The following is a 20,616-nucleotide window of genomic DNA, read 5'->3' as shown; positions in this document are numbered from 1 at the left end:
AGTCCCATTCTCTGTCCTTCTCGTTACACTTGGATGCAGTGAGACCAACTCGGATCCTTAGAGCCTTCCTAGGGCTTTAGTCTTTCACTGCCAGGTACATTTCTCTTCTCTGACTCACCACACAAAAAGATCAAATTATGACAGGTGGAAAGTCTTTATTCAGAGTTGCATTCTTTATTCAGACATACATAAATTATTTGCTGGGTTCTAGGAAGTAATGGGCACTGGAGACATGGTGGTAAAATTGAAAATAAAGCTATACTTCTTTCATTGTTAGACACAAGCTACTTGAAATACTTTTACATTAGAGCTAGAGGTAAATGCAAGCCCCTCAAGACCCGCTTGACTCGAAGGAGAAAGTGTCAAACCCTCATCCTCATGTCCTGAGACCCTTCTTGAATAGGGTCTGTGCATACACAACACCTGCCAACCAATGACTGACTTCAGACTGACTTCCTTAGAGCCGTATCTTAGAAAACTTAAAACCCATGATTTCTAGGGTTTTTTTTTAATATCTGCTTTTTTTCAGTATATTCTGAATTCTCAGAGGGCTGAGCCAACACCTGTTTTCCTACTGTATATATAGTGTCTATATCAGCTTCAGATACCATATAACAGATAGTAAATATACATTTGAATGTCTACAGGTAAAAAAAAAAAATGAAAATTTATGCCCTCTTTTAACTCTTTTGTATGAACTATAAAGATTATTTTGTTTTCTAAGTGAAATTTTTATTATGTATAATGCACTTTTAAAATTCCCTGTCACTGCCCTGGTATTGGCAAATACATCCAAATCCTGTGTACTGCCTCCAACTTTACTGACCTAGAACCAGCCCTGGCGGCTGCTCAGGTAATAGACCAGCAATGATAAAAGAAGCCCACCAGTGTTGGTGAATTGTATCGGGAATCCTGGAGTGAGGAGAAAAATTACTGGATATGGGTTGCCATTTCTAAAGCATCTTGATCACCATGGTGACCTTCTGATGGAGTCTATATGTTTTTCCCAGACACTTTGTCTTCATTGTCTTCTTCCCTCATATATTGAAGGCACTTATTACTCATGTTTTGATAAGACACTGGAAATATTAAAATGTCTTGCAGTTTACTGATACAGATGTGAATTCTGTATAAAGATGTATAAATTCTTTTCAAGGATAATTTACATATGTGGAGATGAATCAACTAAATAGGCAAAAGATATTTTTACAATATGAGACAAAGAGAAAAAGCACTCATAGTAACATCTCTCCAAAATCGTAAAGTTTTTATCTTGCTTGTAAGTAAACATTGGGTTTTGTGAAGTTAGCAGATATATTTCTGCTGATGCCCTAGACTACCCAAGTGCTTTATTTCTTGTATCTTTAAATGATAGTGTGGTAGGCTTCAAAATAGAAATTAAAATTCCTAACTCTACATGCAGTGTGTAGAAGAAAAAGTTTGAATGTGGTTATTATGTTTTAGTTAACATTTGAAATGCTGGTTTTCTTTAGGTGGGTCCTAAAGGAACAGACTGATGCACATATTTACTGCTTTGAGTTTATAGTTAGTTGTTAGCATTTCACAATAACATACTTGTAATGTTCTTAAAGCAGACCTTTTCTTCGTAAAGGAGGATGAATGACAGCTATTTCCTATGAAACCCAGTAGCCTGAATTACTGGCATCTCAGAGTAGACTCTCTTCAAAATACTACATATAATTTATGCAAGTTGAGTATATGTCTTGATTTTAATAAATATAGGCTCATTTATATATTAGTTTAAAATAATTTAATAATAAGTTTTATTTTAGAAAAAAAATCCTGTTATTTGCAGTTATTTTCTAATTGCATAGTCTTTGGCACCTTATCCAGAATATGCTAAATCTGTCTTATATAATTTTCCCAAATGAAGAGAACTACCAATATGCCTTTTAATACAAAAGATGGGGAAAATAAAAATTAAATTCTCTTTCTGAGTAAATACTACTATTACTCGTTGTGCATATCAATATTCTATTTTTATTTGTTTAGGTTGTGTGTCTGAATTAAAGTTTTGTTTGTTTGTTTTAGACATGAATCATTTGGAACAACAGCTTGAAGAAGCTAATTCAGTGAGACGGGAGCTAGATGATGCTTTTAGGCAAATCAAGGCTTTTGAAAAACAAATCAAAACTTTGCAGCAGGAAAGAGAGGAGCTAAATAAGGTATGCATGTATGGATGGATCCTTAAAGCTCTTTCTACATTTCATCCTTTATAATTGGAGTATTGGAAGTATTCCTAATCAATGACAATATATACTTTTGTATAGAAATTTGAAATACAATTTGCATGATAACCTAAAACATTAGTTTTAAATGGTTTAATTTTTTTAAAGATTGATTTTATTTTCAACTATGTGTATCTGTGTGGGGGTATGTGCACATAAGTGTATGTGCCTGTTGAGGCCAGAGGCATTGGATCCCCTGGCACTGGAGATACAAGCAGTTATAAGTTGCCTAATATAGGTGCTGGGAACCAAAACTGGGTCCTCTGCAAGAGCAGTAGGTGCTCTTAACCACCGAGCCATCTCTCACCCCCCTACATTTTCAATAATTACTTTGGTGTATGACATTCTTCATTAGCTGGTAATAAGGGAACTCAAATTCTTAAAGCTTTAAAGGTTAAAATCTTTTGTTCATTTACAAAGTTAAAAGCTTTGACTTAGAAAGGAATGTTACTGAAAAAGACATAAGAACAAACAGTAGAATCAAATATCAATAAAAATTTTAAATACAGATTTGAAATTGTAAATGATATTTAATTGTAGTCTTAATTTGTTTTCTAATTGCTAATGTGGTCATGTATCTTTGACACATATGTTCATTTTTTTTTTCATTATAATTTGCTGGTACAAACACTAATAAGCAGTAATTTAAAATCTCCTCCATGATTTATTTATTCATTCTTTAGATGTCATTTTCTTTTCCAAAGCAGCATGAAGGAAAAAAAAACTAGACATTTTCCTAAGAACTTTGTGTAACATTTAAATGGTACTAGGCATTGCAACAAAATTTATTCATAACTAAGATTATATAACAACCCACTAGAGAAAGTAGGAAAAGACTTGAACCACATGTTGGTAAGTACTGTGAGTGCCATTAACAACAGCAGCAAATGGGGGACTAATGGCAATAGCAGACAGTAGTTTCTGGCACAGAATAAATTGTATTTAATGATTTGATATACAAAATACTAATTAATGTAGAATGAAGTCCTTCTGGGGGTAAATTATAAGTCTTACTACCAGTAAGAAAATGGAATTAAAATAAAACAACTTTATGCTGATAAGGGAGTTATTGCAGATGAATTAGGTGAGCATACTTTTAGTTTGTACTTACTGCAGTTTTGAGTTTTGGTTTGTGTAGATTCATCTCAACCGAGAGGCAGTATAATAGCACTTGGCATTTATGACAAGCATTCTTTTTCCTTTAATAATAACGTAGTAATATTAGTGGCTTATGAGTTTGTATGTATTGGTAGTATTATACAGTCAAATTTAGTTAACACAATAAACATACAAATCCAATATCTTGATTTTTAGAAACAAGTCTTTTGGCAATTTTTAGTACATTTTGGTGTTAAAAGTTCTGCTAGTATATTTTGGATGTACTAAATGTAGTATAAGATGTAGTGTTGAAAAGAAACATTATACCAGTAAGATATAATAATGAAATAATGAATAAGTGATTTGGTTAATGACCTCTGGTGGGAGGAAAAAAATGTCATTTTCTTTGCATCCTAACCAATGCTTCTTTGCTTTTGTCTTTTCTGTAATAACCATCCTGACAGTTGTAAAATGATGTCTAAGTCTGCTTTTGATTTTTCGTTTCTGTGGTGATTAGTTTATCTTGAATATCTCTTTCTATAGCTGTTGGCTTTTTTGTGTGTCTTCCACGGAGCACTGTCCACTTAGGGCCTCTGCTCATTTTTAATTAGTTTAGAAAGATTTTGTTTTTATAGTAACGCCAAAATGTTTTCCAGTATTGCAGTTTCATATTCTCCCATATAGTACAGACGTGTCTGTTCAGTGATGTCTCATATGCTGCATTGATTTCTCCTAGTCAGTCTCATCTGTATTGAGACTTTGGTCTAACACGATGTCCTTGTAGTCAGTTTGCATTTGTCTAATTTTTTAAATGGTAACGTATCTTTAACTACATGTCTATTCGTCATTTTATGTTATTTATTTTACAAAATGCCTTAAAAATGTACATGTTTTCCTGTTTGGTTATCTTTTGTTAATTATAAGAATTCTTGAAATTTTCCATCGTCTTTCATTAAATGCACAGGTTAAAGACACCTGTTCTGTTTCCTTCTGACTAACCAGAGCTTGTGAGTGTGATGTACGTTTGTCAGTACACTAAGTCGATGCATTTGCTGGCTCATACACTACTAAGAAATCAGAGGTTTAAAAACCATCTCCTAAATTGTACCCTTAATTTTAAAAGCCTGGTCTTTGGTATTTCTGTCTCTACACATTAGAAACTCATTTTTGCTTACTGTGTCGTTGCTGGGGTCTTACTCAGTGCTTCCTTTAGTCCCTGGTCCTTGTGATCTCTGTGGAAAGAATCCTTATAAGACAGAGACACACAGCATAGGCTAGGCGATGGGTGGGATTTATTACAGCACACAATAGAATACCTTCACACGTTCTCAAGGGATGAGTTGACAGTAGTCAGAGAGGCCATTGTGTCAGCCTACACTTCGGCAGGCTTTATGCTTTTTCTGAAGAGTGTTTTCATTGTCCAGGTGACTGATAGGTCCATTTGGGTTGGCTCTTCTGGAAGAGGATGATCATATATCTTTGTTATTTCTGAGAAGGCCTTCAGCCAGACAGTAGTCTTGTAAATTCTTAATGTGCATCCAACCAACCAGGGCCAGAGATATGACTCAGACCTCATTTTTTGACCAGTGATCAAAAGTCCTGCTACTGGTTATGAGGGAGGGGTTCATTCCTGTTAAACTCCAAACCTGCTAATACCTAACTAGCTGCCTGACACTGTGTCATAAGAATTCAGTTTTCCTTTTTCCAATATGGCTAACCAGTAACTTGTGGCCAGAATAATTGCTCTTTCCCCAACTGCAATGGCACCTCTGTCACACAGCAGATTCCCTCTGAAGTTAGTCTGTAGCCCTGGAAAACTGGGATGGAATTTTAATTGAAATTGTATTTCATCACTGATGAATTATGGAAGAGTTAACCATATTTACATTATATCAGTGTTCATGTATGTTTATTTTTTTGAGTATACACATAAATAAAAGCATAGCAGATTATTATCATTTGTATCCAGTAGCTAACATCAGTTTTTATCGTCTGCACAAAATCGGAGAACTGGTTACAACCCTTCAAGTGAGGAATCTATTACAGAAGAGTAACCTCCAAAATGTTTGTCCAGGTGTTGCTAGAGAAGAAAAACACAGTACTTCTCTCCACTCCTTTTTTTTCTGAGTCTCCTAGGAAGTCTGAAGAGAAATGTCTTGGACCTCTTCTCTGTGCCTTTGGAATAAAACTTAACTATTCTAGGCCACAGTTCAGCCCCAAACAACCAGCTTCACAAAAGAAGTCCCCATAGTCCAGGGCACGTGCACCCTCACCTTGAAATGCCTCCAGAAGGTAAATAAATTTCCCCACTATTGAAATTTGTTATGAATTACTTTCTATGGCTCACATTTAGGAAAGGCCCCAAGTTCAGTGACATTTGTTTAGGTGGGCTAACTGTGAAAAACATAAAAGCTGTTTCTGTCCAGTGCCACAGTCTTTTAATCCATGAATGTGATATCTTTCCATATATTTAAAGTTATTTAAATTTTATTATGTGGCTCGGTTGGTAGAGTGCTTGCCTGGCATGTACAGAGCATTATGTTCAATCTCCAGTACTGCCTAACCAGACATGTTGATGCGTGTACCCCCTGCACAAGGGAGAGAGAAGCAAGATCAGAAGTTCAAGGCTGTTCTCGGTTATGTGGTGGTCATGGTCAGCCTAGGGTCCATGAGTCTCAATAACCAGGATGAATAAACAAACAGACAAAATAGGCTCTTTTATGAAATTGTTTGCCTTTCTTTAAATTGTTGTTCTATTATTTCATATTTTAAATATCTTTAAATTTTATGTTTTCTTCCTGGCTTGCATTAGCAATTCTTGTCTAATACTGCTGAACACTTACTAACAGGATATGTTTTACATTTTTTCAAAATTTTCTATAAATAATAACGATTTTGCTTCTAACTTGGAGTTTTTATGGTTTCCATCTTTTGTAAGCTTACTGTATTAGCTGGGACCTCAGAATAGTGTCAAATAAAAAATAGTAACATCAAGTATCAACCTGTTGATGATTTTAAAGAAAATGCCTTGAACATTTTACTGCTAATGCTTGCTATATATGTTTTCTGTAAACTATTTTCCAGTAGGTCAAGGGAATTATTTTCTATTTTTATTATTTTGCTACTTGATTTTTGCTATTAAGAATAAGTATTGAGTTTATGCACTGTTCATTCCTATACACCACTTACTTATATGATTCTGCTTTAAAACATTGTATGGTGAATTATATTAACAGTTTTTCTAATATGAAACACATTTTTTAGTTTGAATGATAATATGATAGCATAGGTCATGTTTATGTAGAAGATTATGTTTTAAGTGCCATCCATGTATGTTTACACACACACACACACACACACACACATTTATATATATAAATGTTTCATCTTCACAACAATCCATGAGTTATGTATTACTTTATTATTCCTTTTTAACTAATACTGATACTGAATAGTGAGGTGTTAACTTGCTCATGGTCACTGGCGATAGGAAGTGGTAGAGCTAGCATTTCTATATATGTTGAATCTAACTCAAAAGCTCATATCTAGGGATTTTATACATCACTGGAAATGATTTGCTTGTAATAAGGTTTTTTAATCACTTTCTATGAAAAGTTGGCCTACACTTTTTCTTGACTGTTTTTAATATAATATCACGCTTGTCTCAGAATGTGAAACAGTGTGCTTCCTTCTTATTGTGACGGTTCTCTTATGTGGACCCTCCGTAAAACCTGCCCTATTTCAGACTGTGTTTTTTGTAGGTGGGTTTTTGTTGTTGTTTTTACTCTTTGGCTCTGTCGGGGGCCCACCACCCAGCTCCCAAAATGAATGCCTGGCCTTAGTTTGGCTTGTGTCTTGCCAGCTTTTCTTACCTTAAATTAACCCATCTATCTTTTGCCTCTGGGCTTTTTACCTTTATTCTATATACCTTTCTTTACTTCTTACTCTGTGGCTGGCTGTGTCGCTGGGTGGCTGGTCCCTGACAGCCTCCTCTCCTTCTCCTTTTCTTGCTCCTTGCTCCTCTCTTCCCAGATTTCTCTTCCTATTTATTCTCTCTGCCTGCCAGCCCTGCCTATCCTTTCTCCTGCCTGGCTATTGGCCATTCAGCTCTTTATTAGACCAAGCAGGTGTTTTTGACAGGCACAGTAACACAGCTTCACAGAGTTAAACAAGTACAACATAAAGCAATGCAACACATCTTTGCATCATTAAACAAATGATACACAGCATAAACAAATGTAACACATCTTAAAATAATATTCTACAACAGTTTCCCATATAGCCTTCAGGCAGCACCAAGTTTTAGTATATATGAAACAGTGTGTTGCTCTTTAATTTAGAAATTTTTAATTTTAAATAATTTTTGTATTGATCATTTTTCTTCTTGACAAATTATTTTCTTATAAATGTATCTTAAAGTTTTCCCTGTAAGAAATTTTATCATTTTCTTGTTGATTTATTAGTTCATTGCAGTGCCTTGAAGCACATCATTTGTGTATCTATTTGAAATCTACAGAGCTTTGCTTCATGGCTTAGACTTTAGTGTTCTTTTTAAAATATTCAATGTATATCATTGAAAAGAGTATATATTCCCAAGACAGTGTGTAGACTTCTATACATAGAAAGCTTGCTAGAACCTTTCAAACCCTTTTGTAGGGGGAGGGAATGTAAGACAAAGTCTCATTGTGTAGCCCAGGATAGCCTTCTACTCAGTGCATAAACTAGGCTAACCTCAAACTCACTCTAACCCTCCCAAATGCTGGGTTTATAGGCATGGACTCTACTTCAGGTTGTCTTTAAGATCAATGTTCTGCCTTGTTGATAATTAATGATTAGGAAATTGAAATTCTTGTTGTGGTGATTTATTTTCTAATGTTCTCTAGTTTGGGCATTTTCTTTTCAATGTGCTTTAAGACTACCTTACAGAATTCACTAAATGTTAGAATGTTTTGGCTTCCTGTTCTATTGAGTTCTGTGATTGTTTAGAAATACTCCTTATTTTTAACAATGCTTTTCTGCTAATATCTAGATTTTATCTGGTATAACAAACTACCTTTATCTGGTGAGTTTGGCCCTTTGTATCTATTTTGATTACTAATGTATATGGATATGTTTCTGTTTCATTTTCCCCTTGTGTTTGTCATTTGCTTCTTCTGTGTCCTTATTTTAACAAAATATAATTGTGCTAAAGTGCATGTATATAGTATTTTCGATCTTAATCATTTTGAGGCATAGTTCATAGTATATATGTATTGCTATGAAACTAGTCTCCAGAATTTGTTTTTGTTTTGCTAAATCATTTCTTATTACTTGTTTTCTTGTTCTTGTTTAATTTCCCACTACTTCTGGTATTTGGGTATTTGCATTTGAATTTTACTCTGCTTATTAACAAAATCTAAATATATCAAACTGGTCATCAAAATTCTTAAGGACTTTAATTCTGTTACTTCCTTCCAATTTATTTGCGATCTCCACATATATTTAGTGTGTATATTTACTAGTATCTGTAAATCAGACATATAACATAGTATAATCATACACATTTTTTCACATGTGTACCAGGCTCTTAGTCTCTCTATTTCCCTTGTGTTCTGTTGTTTTTCTAAAACTGTTTTCCTTCTTCCTGAAATAAAGGTGTAAAGCTTCCTTTAATGCAGATCTGGTAGTGGTAAGCTCTATCAGTTTTTGCTATACTTCAAAAGTAATTTTTCTGGATATACAGCATCATTTTCTTGTCTTTTTGAGTGTTTTTCCACTTTTTCTGTTACTACTTGTCTCTTTTGAGTTTGATTTATTTTTGTTTTTCTGGAAGTAGAATATAAATGCTTTGCTCCCACCCCCAATCTCTTTTTTAATGTATTCCATCTGTGTGCGGGGGTGGTAGTGGTGGTGGTGGTGGCGGCATGTGTGCACGTGTCTGTGTGCACATGTGTGTGCCTGCTGTGGCATGGGTGTAGAGGTCAGATTAGCAATGTGCAGAAGTCAGTTCTGTCCACCAGCACAGTGCCTTAACCCACTGAACCAGCCCCCTGGCCTCCCACATCCCTTATTTCTGTATCTATTTTTAATCTGACATGTATGAGTGTCTTGCCGGCACTCTTTGGATGCCTAGTGCCCAAGGAAGCTTGAAGAGGGCATAATTTCTCCTGGAATTGGAGTTCCAGGTGGTTGTGAACTGGCCTACATGGGTGCTGGAAGTCAGACCCAGGTCCTCTGGACAACCGCCCAGCGCTCTTCGCTGCTGAGCCATCTCAGTTTCTTTTATTTTTGTAGTGTTATCCAGTTTCATTTTTACACATTTCTGGGTTTAGGTCTGAATTTTTTTCTTGCTTCATAAATATAAAGATTTCTATATTACATTACATATGTGTGTGCTTTTAATTTTGATGCATATTTCTTTAATGTCTAAATGTCCTACAGATTCTTTAATAAACCTATGTGATAGTTTTTGTTAGTCTTTTCTCATTTCCCAGTTTTTATGATAACTCCTTTTATTTCTTCCAATGTCTCACACATACCAGTCTTATGCCAGTATTTCATGCTGCCCAAATACTTCTGGTGTTTCTTTTTGTTTCCTTTGTTGCTATTGATTTCTTTGTAGTGGTTTGGTCCTTTGGGTCTTTGGAAATCTGTCGATATGGGCTCATGTTTATTTGCTGTTAATGTTTGAATAAGCCAAAGTTCCTTGACATTCCTTCCTCCAGTTCTCAAAGCACCTCTAAGTCAGTAATCTTAGATTTAGGGAGCTTTCTCCTTGTTTTTGGTCTAGGGCTTATTCTTCTAAGTAAGAAAAGGGCAATTGTTTATCGTTTATTATTTTCAATTATGCAGTTTAATTAAAATGATCTCCCAAATATTTATTAAAGTTTAAAAATGATTTTGAACATCATATCTATATTTCTACATTCTGCTCATTCAGCTTCCTCTGTGTACTTGCATGTCGGCATAAAGATTTGAGGGTTGGTGCTGGAGAGGGCTCACTGGTGAAGAGCACTGCTCTTGTGGAGTTTAGTTCCCAGCACCTATGTGGGAGCCAACAATTGTCTATAACTTCAGTTTCATGGGTTCTGATGCTTTCTTCTGGATTCAGCAGGTTCTGTGTACACATGGTGCACATATATAATACAGCCTAAACACATACACATAAGTAAAAGTAAATTTTAAAAACAAGTTTGAGAAGGTAAACAAGGCATCATTCCTATAATGTCTTTAGAAGTAGTTCATTTCCTTTAGTATTGTCCTGAAGTGAATCATTTTGGATCTTCATGACTTAATAATAGCTACTTTCATGGCCAAGTGTGGTCTCTAGGTTGCAGATTTGGTAACTTATATTCTTTTTACAAAACTGTAGGAACTAGTCCAGGCTAGTGAGCGATTAAAAAACCAATCCAAAGAGCTGAAAGACGCCCACTGTCAGAGGAAGCTGGCCATGCAGGAGTTCATGGAGATCAATGAACGACTAACAGAATTGCACACCCAGAAACAGAAACTTGCTCGCCATGTCCGAGATAAGGAAGAAGAGGTGGACCTGGTGATGCAAAGAGCTGAGAGCTTAAGGCAAGAGCTGCGCAGAGCAGAAAGAGCCAAGAAAGAGGTCAGTAGCCAGGCAGATTCCGTAGTGTCTGTGGAGTGGTGCTTAAACTGCACGTAGAGACTAGTGAAGTGATGTGCGACCCATTCTTTAAGTTTTGATCAAAGTCATTTTGTAGCTTGGTACTATAAACTAGTGTGAATCTCACCTTTCATGCGATAAATTTTCTTGGGGAAAGGTACTTTGAAAAACTAATGAAATCTGCCCTTTTTATTTTGAAGCTGGAAGTTCACACTGAAGCTCTGATTGCTGAAGCATCGAAGGACAGGAAGCTGCGTGAGCAGAGCGAGCATTATTCTAAACAGCTGGAGAACGAACTGGAGGGCCTGAAGGTATCACTTGACCTCTGTGACTCCTGATGAGTTTGCTTCTCTGCAAGCTTGAAAGAAGTGCTAGCTTATTAACACTTTCTGGTGACAAATGAAAACTGCCTGTCCTTTCCAGTCCAATCATCTTAATTCTCATTCTTTCTAGTAGGGAGCTGATACAGATTTGCTCATCACATTCACGATTTTTTAGTGGAGAGTAGAAATCCACAAAGGACTGCCAGCCTGAACAAGATGTATGTGTAATAAGATATCAGGAGTCCCCGTGTTTGCCACTTTTCTCTTGTTGTGACAAAACATTGGATGGAGGTATCTTAAGGAAAGAAACATTTATTTTGGCTGACGATTTGAGGATATTGTTCATCATGACAAGGATGGCATGACAGCAGGATCTTGAGGTCACGTCACATTGCAGCCAGCAATGCTGGCACTCATCTCACCCTCCCCTGTTTGTGCAGTCCAGGACTCCAGGGTGTAGCTCCCACTCACATTAAACCAATCTAGAAACGCCCTCATAGGCATGCCTGAGGTTTGTTTCTGTGGTAATTCTCAAGCCAGTGAAGTTCACCGTCAAAATTAACTGCCATGCCACTGCCTGTCTTATATATGACCCGAGAGAGGCCAGCTCTGGCCTGATGACCCAGTTTTCAGTTCTAGCCTGACCAGTTACAAGCTGTGTAACACGGACTGGAACGATTCCCCTCTCCTGTTTTAATTTTCTCATCTGTAGCTTCTGTTCCAGGAGTATATAAGTACACGTGCAAGCTCATGACTCCTAGTGCTCGGCAGTTCTTCGCCCAGTGACGGCATTGCAGATGTTGAAGAGAATGTCAGAGTGGCATCTTAGGAAGTCTCAGTGCCCTCTTTGTTCTTCTTTTGAATCCCTGCAGTAACTGCAGCATGGTTCAATGACTGACTCACAGATCTGTTTCCTCACCAGACCTGTAACCTAGCTTATTCAAAACATAGACAAATGCATTATCAACCTGTCCAGTATACCTGGTTGTTTTTTAATACTAGTTTAATACATGTGCTTTTCAGTGAATCAGTCATGTGGTAGAATTGGCCATAACTCTGATGACTGAACATCAGAGAAAACTGATGTTTCATTCTTTTACTTCATTCAGAAGAACTAGAGAGTGCAACCTAGAAGTCTTAGACATTGACTTTGCTTAGCTCTCTCATTACTGTGACCAAGACACCTGAGGAAACAATGTAAGAGAAGGGACTACTTATTTGCCACACTGTTGGAGAGATCCTATTTCTGTGACTTGGTTGATTGATTCTGGGCCTGTTAGGAGGCAGGACATTGGGGTGGAAGCATATGAAGGATGAGAATGTTTACCTGTCCACAGACAGGAAGAGAAAGGGGCGATGTAGGAAGTGGGCAGGTAAAGAGCCCTCAAGAATATGCCTCCTTCCTCCAGCGAGGCCCCACTTCTTCCTCTCACTATCTTCCCAGCAAGTCCATCAAGGGGTTAATCTGTGTGAGAGATCAGGGCCTGTCTGATCTGTCAGTGTCACTAATGTGCTCACAGACACACCTACAAGTAGTTAGAGGCCCCTCACAATCCAGCCAAGTTAAGATCATCACAGCATTCTTTCTTTTCTAGTTTTGCCCAGTTTTCCCCAATGGCAATTTATTTAATTAAATATCTCTGAGATTTATTTACTTTTACATTACATGTATAAGTGTCTTGTGTCCATGTTTTGTCTGTATACCACGTGTGCAGTGCCCACAGAAGTTAGAAGAAGATCATATCTCCTGGAACTGGAGTTATAAATGGTTGTTAGCTGCCATGTGGGTACTGGGAATCAAACCCAAGTCTGTGGAAGGTAGTCAGTACTCTTCACCACTGAGCCATCTCTCCAGTTCCCTTTTTAAAATATTTTAGGTTGGCATACAGATGAATAAGCTTTGTTGTAAAACCTTCATACGTAAAACATACCTTTCATCTGAGGGAATGGAAACCCAGAAGGACTAAGAGTTCTGTAGTCATATTGACAATGTAGGATTGAAATTGGGCTTTCTAATTCTTAGTGCTGTTTCCCATATAGTAGTATGCTTTTCATTTTTTCTATACTAAACATTGCTACATTGAAAACTCATAATCACACACCAGATTTGATACAATAGAACTATGTAGTAAATTACACATTTAAAGACTTTGTACTAGGGCCTCACACTATATAAAGCTCAAAAAAGTGGGCTGTGGAGATGGTTCATTAGTAAAATGCTTGCTGTGAGGCATGAGGAGCTGAATTCTATCCCAAGTACCCACATAAAAAGCCAGGACTGCTGTAGTGGGTCTATAATCCCAGTGGGGAGGTAGAGACAGGTGGATCCCTGGGTTTGCTCTAGCCAGTCAGCCTACCTAATCATCAAACCCAGGTCCCAGTGAAAGACCCTAAATGAAAAGAAGGATTAGATCCTGAGAAAAACATCCCCAAAACGTGCCCAGTGAGTGTTTGCTGTGATTATGAACATACTGTATATAATTTCCTTAGGTTATTTTGCTTAATTTTGATATATAACTTTACCCTTTTTGGCCAATATCATCTTTATTCTGAGATTCCACATCATTTGGTATATAATATACAAGGATAGTGATATCAAGTGATAATAACTGTAATGGCAATAATTGGGTTTTGTATCTTTATTTGATAAAGTAAAAAAGGGCAATTGTATCAGTTCTAGAAGGTTTATCAAAATGTCACTGACCCATGAAATCTTGGTTTGGGGACCTCTTTCTCAAAGTGTAAGTAGGATTAGGCCAGCAAAGGCTGGAGCATGTCTGACTGGGGGAGCCTGAAGTGGATTACTGTTGCAATACTTTACTAGCTTCATAGAAATGCTGTTCTGTGTGAATCCTGTGTGAAGACGATGCCACGGTATCAATAGGTGGAGCCCTTTTTTTTTTTTTTTTAAATCTGCAGTAGAGGTGAAATAGTTTGTTCTCATTAAGCCTTCTCTACATTTACTACCTTGCTGTGTCCTGCACAGCTTTGGGATTGACCTGGCTGGGGTGATAGGGAATAAGGAACAGGAAAGCTGGATGGAGGCAGGGGTGAGCTCTGATGGAGGCACACAGCAGCAGCAGCAGCAGCAGCTGGGAGACTCACACACAGCACATCACACACAGCACAATAGAGAAGGCAGAGGGAGGGGTTTAGCCGACCTCCGTAGATCTCCGTGGAGGAGCAGTCTCGGGTTCCAGTCACCCCGGAGGCCCTGAAACACTGGTTTCAGCTAAAGGTCACCCGTTTGTGAACATGCTCACTCTGGCCAGGGCGAGGCTTTGCCCTTCCTGTGACCCTGACCTGGAAAAGGCTTGTCATTTGCATGGATCTGAGGCACTAGGGTCCTTGACATGCTATGCTCACGTCAGTAATACACATCCACCCAGGACTTTATCTGCTACCCACAGTACCTATTCTCAGTAGGATATTTTCCTAAAATAGGACTTTCTGTACAAAAGGTATACAAATAAAATTTTAAACCATACTTTAGCTCTTGCAGGGCCTGTAAGAATTTTTATTCCAGTAAGAATAATTTTCAATGGTATTTGGTGGCACTGAGCGTAGTCTCAGCTACTTAGGAGGCAGAGGCAGATGGGTTGCAAAGTTAAGGCCTGATCAACTTAATGAAACCCTGCCACAAATGGAACACTACACAAAAAGGGCTGGGGGTTAGAAGCTCAGCGGCAGGATACTTGTCCAGTGCTCTCATTTCCAGTACTGCTGAAACTGGACAAGAGCGACGTCAACAGATGTAAAGAGAGAAGAACGTGCGCAGTAGGAGCCCACTTCTAGCAAGGCCACTTGCAGCAGTGTGCAGAGCATCAATAGGAGTTTGAGGGATTGGGCAACATTATGACCAGCTAGTCCCAACAGGTATGGATAGCTTTTACCCAACAACAGTAGAACGCAAATTCTTTTTAAGTATTTGTGGTAAACTCAAGAATGGGTTTAAGCCACAAAGCAAATCTCAGTAAATGTAAAAAGATTGAATTCCTTCAAAGAATCTTCTCTAATCACAAAGGAATGGAGCTGGAAACAACAAAAGAAAAACTGGGATGCTTGAAAATACGGGGATGTTAAACAGCACACCCTGAAACAGCCAGCAAGCCAAGGACAAAACAAGGAAATTGGGAGGAGCGTGGAGCACGTCCTACCAGAGCGTGTAGACAGCGTGAAGGCGGCCTTCAGAGGTCTCAAACCAGGAACCTAAGTGGGCAGGGGAGCAAGCTAAACTCAAGATAACAGGGAAAGAGAGCAGAGAGCCGAGGGTGGTGGAAGAGCAGGAGGTCAAGATCATTTGGGGTACATAGTTAGTCGAAGGACAGCCTGGGTTACATGAGTTCCTGTCTCAAAGCATTAGATCAAAAATAATAAAACTGTGAATAAAAAATAATAGAGTCAGTGAACCTAAAACTTTGTTTGAGAAGATTAACTCCATTGACAAACCTTTGCTAGACAGAACAGAAACGGGAGAGAGGAGGAAGTGGGGGTGCAGATACTTAAAATCAGGAACAGAAGTGGTGTTTTACTGTGGCTGAGAGAAAGTGAAAGAACTGTATGCCCCTGGAATAGATGACCTACATGAAATGGGCAAATAACCAAAAAAGACTCAAAGTGAAGTAGAAAGTCTGAACAGATCTTTAGCAAATAAACAAAAATGAATTTTTAAAAATTTCCTGACAGAGTTCAGTACTAGACTTTCCACTAGTAAAGTCCCAGACAGTTAAAGAACAGTTACCTGAACAGATCAACGTAAAGAAGAAAATGGTTGTTCTGGCTTATGGACTCAGAGGTTTCCGCCCAGTGTTACTTGACTCTGATAATAAAACAGAACATCATGTCAAGGAGCATGTAGTGGAGCAGGACTGCTCAGTCATGAACTTATCAATAGATTGGTCCACTGATGAGAATAGAGCCCTCGTTATCTAACAATTCAATAGTGCTACCAGTGGAGTCCTAGCCTTCAACAATAAACTTTTGGGACAGTTCATATCCAAATAACACCTCTGTAAAGTCTTAAAAAACCAGGAGAGAAAGAAATACAGCTCATTCTGTGAGGCTAGCATTGCCCTGAATAGCCAGGCCAGAAAGACCGCACAGGCCAACATTCCTTATGCATCTGTGTGCACAAATCCTCAACGACATACTAGCACACCAGAATACTGACTTTTATAATATCCCAGAGTATGTTATAAAATGTGGACATCCTGACCAAGTAAAATATAGCTCAGGAATGCAGGGGTGGTTCAGCACCAGGAAAATTTTCAGTGACTTTTATTCCATTGGTTCTTTGACAGTTTACTTGTAAATAGTATATTCTGTTTACAGCTAACCACAGTCTGCCTTCTCCTTCTCCCTCCCACTATCCCCTCCCCCACGCCCCATGCAGGTCCCTTTTCCATATTCATGTAGTTGTTTGTTTGTTTGTTTTGCTTTGTTTTTTATGACCCACTGATTTTAACCAGGGAGATCTGTATAAGCAGGATGGAACTGTAAGTCTGAAGCCTGTGGGCTTCTGTGGGTACGCGGCTGAGGACAATGGCTGCCACTTGCTGAGAACCTATGAGGAAGCATTGTCAGCATGGGACATGGAGCCCTGTGAGCCCCTCCGCAGTCTGTGGTTGACATGACAGGCCCAGTCTTGTGGCAGGCCCATTGCAGACAGCTGCACTGCACTGTAAGGTTAGAAACTGCAGTTGCTTTGGTTGTGTCCTTTCCAAAAGACAGCATCTCACAGCCCCTTTTCTACCTCCCAGAAGATAAGTTCAGCACATACACTAAATCAGTGCATCAGTCGTGTGATGGGATTGGTCAGAACTTACGTTTCCTGTGATGATTGGGTATCGGTGTTTGCAAGTAAGCATTAGCTCTTCTCTTTCCACTCCCTTTTCAGGGATGGTTCATGAACCTTATAGGGAGTCTGTAAATGTCCTGTTTAGGGCTGAGTGTTCAATCACCACTTACTCTCAGCACCCTGAGAACCCCCGTGTTTCTGTTTTTACACCTTTTGTTGTTGTTGTTGTTGTTTTGTTTTTTCAAGACAGGGGTTCTCTGTGTAGTTTTGGTGCCTGTCCTGGATCTTGCTCTCTAAACCAGGCTGGCCTCGAACTCACAGAGATCTGCCTGGCTCTGCCTCCCGAGTGCTGGGATTAAAGGCGTGCACCGCCACCACCCGGCTTCCACCTTTTATTTCAGAGAGAAACTTCTTTGTTTAAGGCTGAGAGTAGCATTTGTCTGTGGGTACAAACATCTTTAGGTCGGCACCACGTAACTTTATGTAGACATCAGTGGTTGAGTCACCCCTCCCGGCCATGGCTCTAAAACCTCTTCAGCCGAGGGTTACTGACTGGCTGTCCGTTCCTAAGCACGAGTTTCTCCTCACGGCACAAGCCTCAGATCTAAGCAGAGAGTGGCCGGCCCTCCATACACGTTGTGCACTGTTGTACAGTGGACACACACTGCCTGTCAGGTCGCTATTGTAGGTCATAGAGTTCACAGCTCAGTCAGACTGTGATCCAAAGATGATAATTAATCATCATAGTACATCGTATCAATAGAACTTAGAGGGGGAAATGGTTGTTTTAGTTGAAGCACAAAGTCATTTCACAGAATTCAACAGCCTTTCATAATTAAGACAATATTAAGAAATTAGTGATACGAGGGAACATATTCAGCATGATAAAAGTGGTTTTGAAACCCACAGAGACAGTAGTAAATGGTGACTTCTGAATGTCTCCCTCTTAAGATCAGGGGTTAGGCTGGACGTCCGTTGTCACCATTGTCACCGTTGGCTTAAACACTTTTGGAGATCCTAGGCAGATGATTGACACAAGAAAAAAGAAAAGTATGTTCACTGGAAAAGCAGCTCTTCCTCTTCATATGTGACATAATCCTACATTTAAAAATTCCGAAGAATATTGATAAGAAAAATATTGGAGCTTACAAACAAATTTACCAAGTTTTCAAGGTTCATAATCAAAACCTAAAAATGTATTATGCCTCCCTAAGCCAGCACTGAACTCTACAGAGGGGCTAAGAAATCAAGTCCATTCACATTCACAGTAGCATCTATTTAGAAAAAGATAAAATTCCTCGGCATGAGTTTAGCCAAGGAGGACTCAATTCTGCGTCCTGAAGTAAAGGCCTAGAGGAAGACTGAGTGAGTGCCGAGACGTGCTGAATATGGGAGGACCTGGCAGCGCTGAGGCGCCAGCACCACCCACGCTATGTACACTTGAATTCAACCTCTGTCCAAACTCCAGTAGCCTCCTGTGCAAAACTGTCAAATTCATATGTAATTGCAAGGGCCTACATAGCCAAAATGATCTTGGAAAAGAAGTCTTAAGATGGAGGACTCAGAATTTGCAATTTCAAGATTGAAAGCAAAGTCAAAATAATTCAGTATACTTATTCTGTGATATAATACAATTATACCGATAGACTACTGGATTTTAATTATAAGAATCCAGAAATAAGTGCATATACCTACAGTCACTTAACTTTTGACAAATGTTCTGTTCAGTGGGGAAGGAATAGTCTGCTGATGATTTGGTTGTTAGCCTATCCTTTAATGGCTGAACCATCTCCCCTGCCCAGGAACAGCCTCTAACAGTGTTCTCAACCTTCCTAACGCTAAGACCTTCAGTACAGTTCCTCATGTTGTGCTGAACCCCAACCATAAAATTATTTTGTTGCTACTTCGTAACTGTAATTTTGCTACTGTTATGAATTGTAATGTAAATATTTATTGGAGATAGAGGATTCCCAAAGGGGTCATGTCCCACAGGTTGAGAACCACTGCTCTAACAGATATGTTTGCGCATCTGGATGTTCATATGCAAGTGTGAATGCAACCTCACACCACATGTAAAAATTAACTTAAAAATAGGCAATCAACTTTAATATTTGAAACAAAAATAAAATTCTTAGACTTGGACTTGACAGTAGATTCATAGAAATGGCACAGACAGAAGAAGCAACAGAAGGAAAAAAGATGCTTCATCAAAACCGAGTGCATGGCACTGAAAGACTACTAAGAAACGGAGTGCAAGAAAATACCTGTCAGGTATTCATCTGGTCATGTGTTGGTGTCCATAGTACATGAAGGACTGCTGCAGCCCTGTGGTAGCAGAAATCAACAACCCGGTCCAGAGGAAAATGTGCAGAAGGTTTGAACGGCTATATCATGAGAGAAGGTCTACAAATGGCGGGCAAACATGTGAAAAGATGTCTTGTCAGTAATTACTAGGGGAATGCAAATTATAACCAAAACGAGACACCACTTCACACCTGCTAGGACAGCAAGGAGAGAGAGGAGTGGGGAGAGGAAAAGAAGTCTTCGAAGGGAGGGAGTGGGGAATTTGGAATCTTTGTACATAGCTGATGGACACGTATTATTTTGAATTGACTTAAAATATTTTGAATTACTGGATCTTATTAAATAGTTTAAAAATTGGGAGTACCTGCTGAGAGGATCATTTGGATTTTCAACCTGTCAAGACAAGGAATTTATTAATATATTCAATTTCCACCTTTACTGGCAAGGAAACTTACTGTTTTATGGCAGATTGTTTGTTTTTACTCACGATTTAATTTCATTTTCATTATCTTATTTGGCTTTTAAAATTTTTACACAATACATGATTCATCTGTAATTTGAATTAGTAATCGTGTCGGGTTTTAATTTCAGGGGAAGTTTTCTTTGAGATTTGTTATACATACTGTTGCCATCCCAACAGCCAGCTAAGCAGAACAGCGAAGCAAACATCTTCTTGATGTGACTAGAATTGTGAAAATGTTCTAGTCCACACGCTGCGTCGCCCTGCCCAGCCTCAGTACAAGAGGAGGTGCTTAGTCTTACTGCAGCTTAATATGCCATGCTTTGTTGACACCCATGGGAGGCCTGCCCCTTTCTGAACAGACATGGAGGAGGAGTGGATTCAGGGGAGGTGGGAGGAAGTGGTGGGAGGAGAGGTGGGAGGGGAAATGTGGCTGGGATGTACAATTAAAAAAAAACAAGAAAGAAAGAATTGTGAAAATATGGCAGAGGTGAGCAGACAGTGGTGCTTCAGAAGTGTGTTCAAGTACCATTTCCCATGCTTAAGAGGGTAGAGAAATTGGGGCTGGAGAGGTTCAGTAGTTGAGCACACTCCCTGCTCTTCCAGGAAACTCTAATTCTGTTCTCAGTACCCCACTTGAGCAGCTGGTAACGCCCTGTAACCAGAGCTCCAGGACTCAAGCACACTCTTCTGCTCTCCATAGCACTGCATATGGAGCACACAGGCACACACATACACACATGGACAAAAATTCTGGAAGGGCAGGAGCCTGA

General features: G+C 38.8%; 1 protein-coding gene across 21 annotated transcripts in view; it reads left to right on the top strand.

Moving 5' to 3' along the window:
- Positions 1 to 20,616, top strand: part of Cdc42bpa (CDC42 binding protein kinase alpha) — a 209,066-nt gene that overhangs the window by 121,510 nt on the left and 66,940 nt on the right. For 11 of the 21 annotated variants that reach the window (XM_028865457.2, XM_028865461.2, XM_028865465.2 and 8 more), the window contains exons 12-15: positions 2,053 to 2,186; positions 8,377 to 8,409; positions 10,699 to 10,941; positions 11,160 to 11,270. In XM_028865457.2, coding sequence (XP_028721290.1) covers positions 2,053 to 2,186; positions 8,377 to 8,409; positions 10,699 to 10,941; positions 11,160 to 11,270 — 521 coding nt within the window. The remainder of the gene's footprint in view (positions 1 to 2,052; positions 2,187 to 8,376; positions 8,410 to 10,698; positions 10,942 to 11,159; positions 11,271 to 20,616) is intronic. The other 10 variants (XM_028865458.2, XM_028865464.2, XM_028865468.2 and 7 more) reach the window with 2 other exon arrangements.

Source organism: Peromyscus leucopus, chromosome 15, assembly GCF_004664715.2.
Source record: "Peromyscus leucopus breed LL Stock chromosome 15, UCI_PerLeu_2.1, whole genome shotgun sequence".
NCBI lineage: Eukaryota > Metazoa > Chordata > Mammalia > Rodentia > Cricetidae > Peromyscus > Peromyscus leucopus.
The sequence above is the reverse complement of the archived record's forward strand: the minus strand, read 5'-3'. Positions and strand labels throughout refer to the sequence as shown.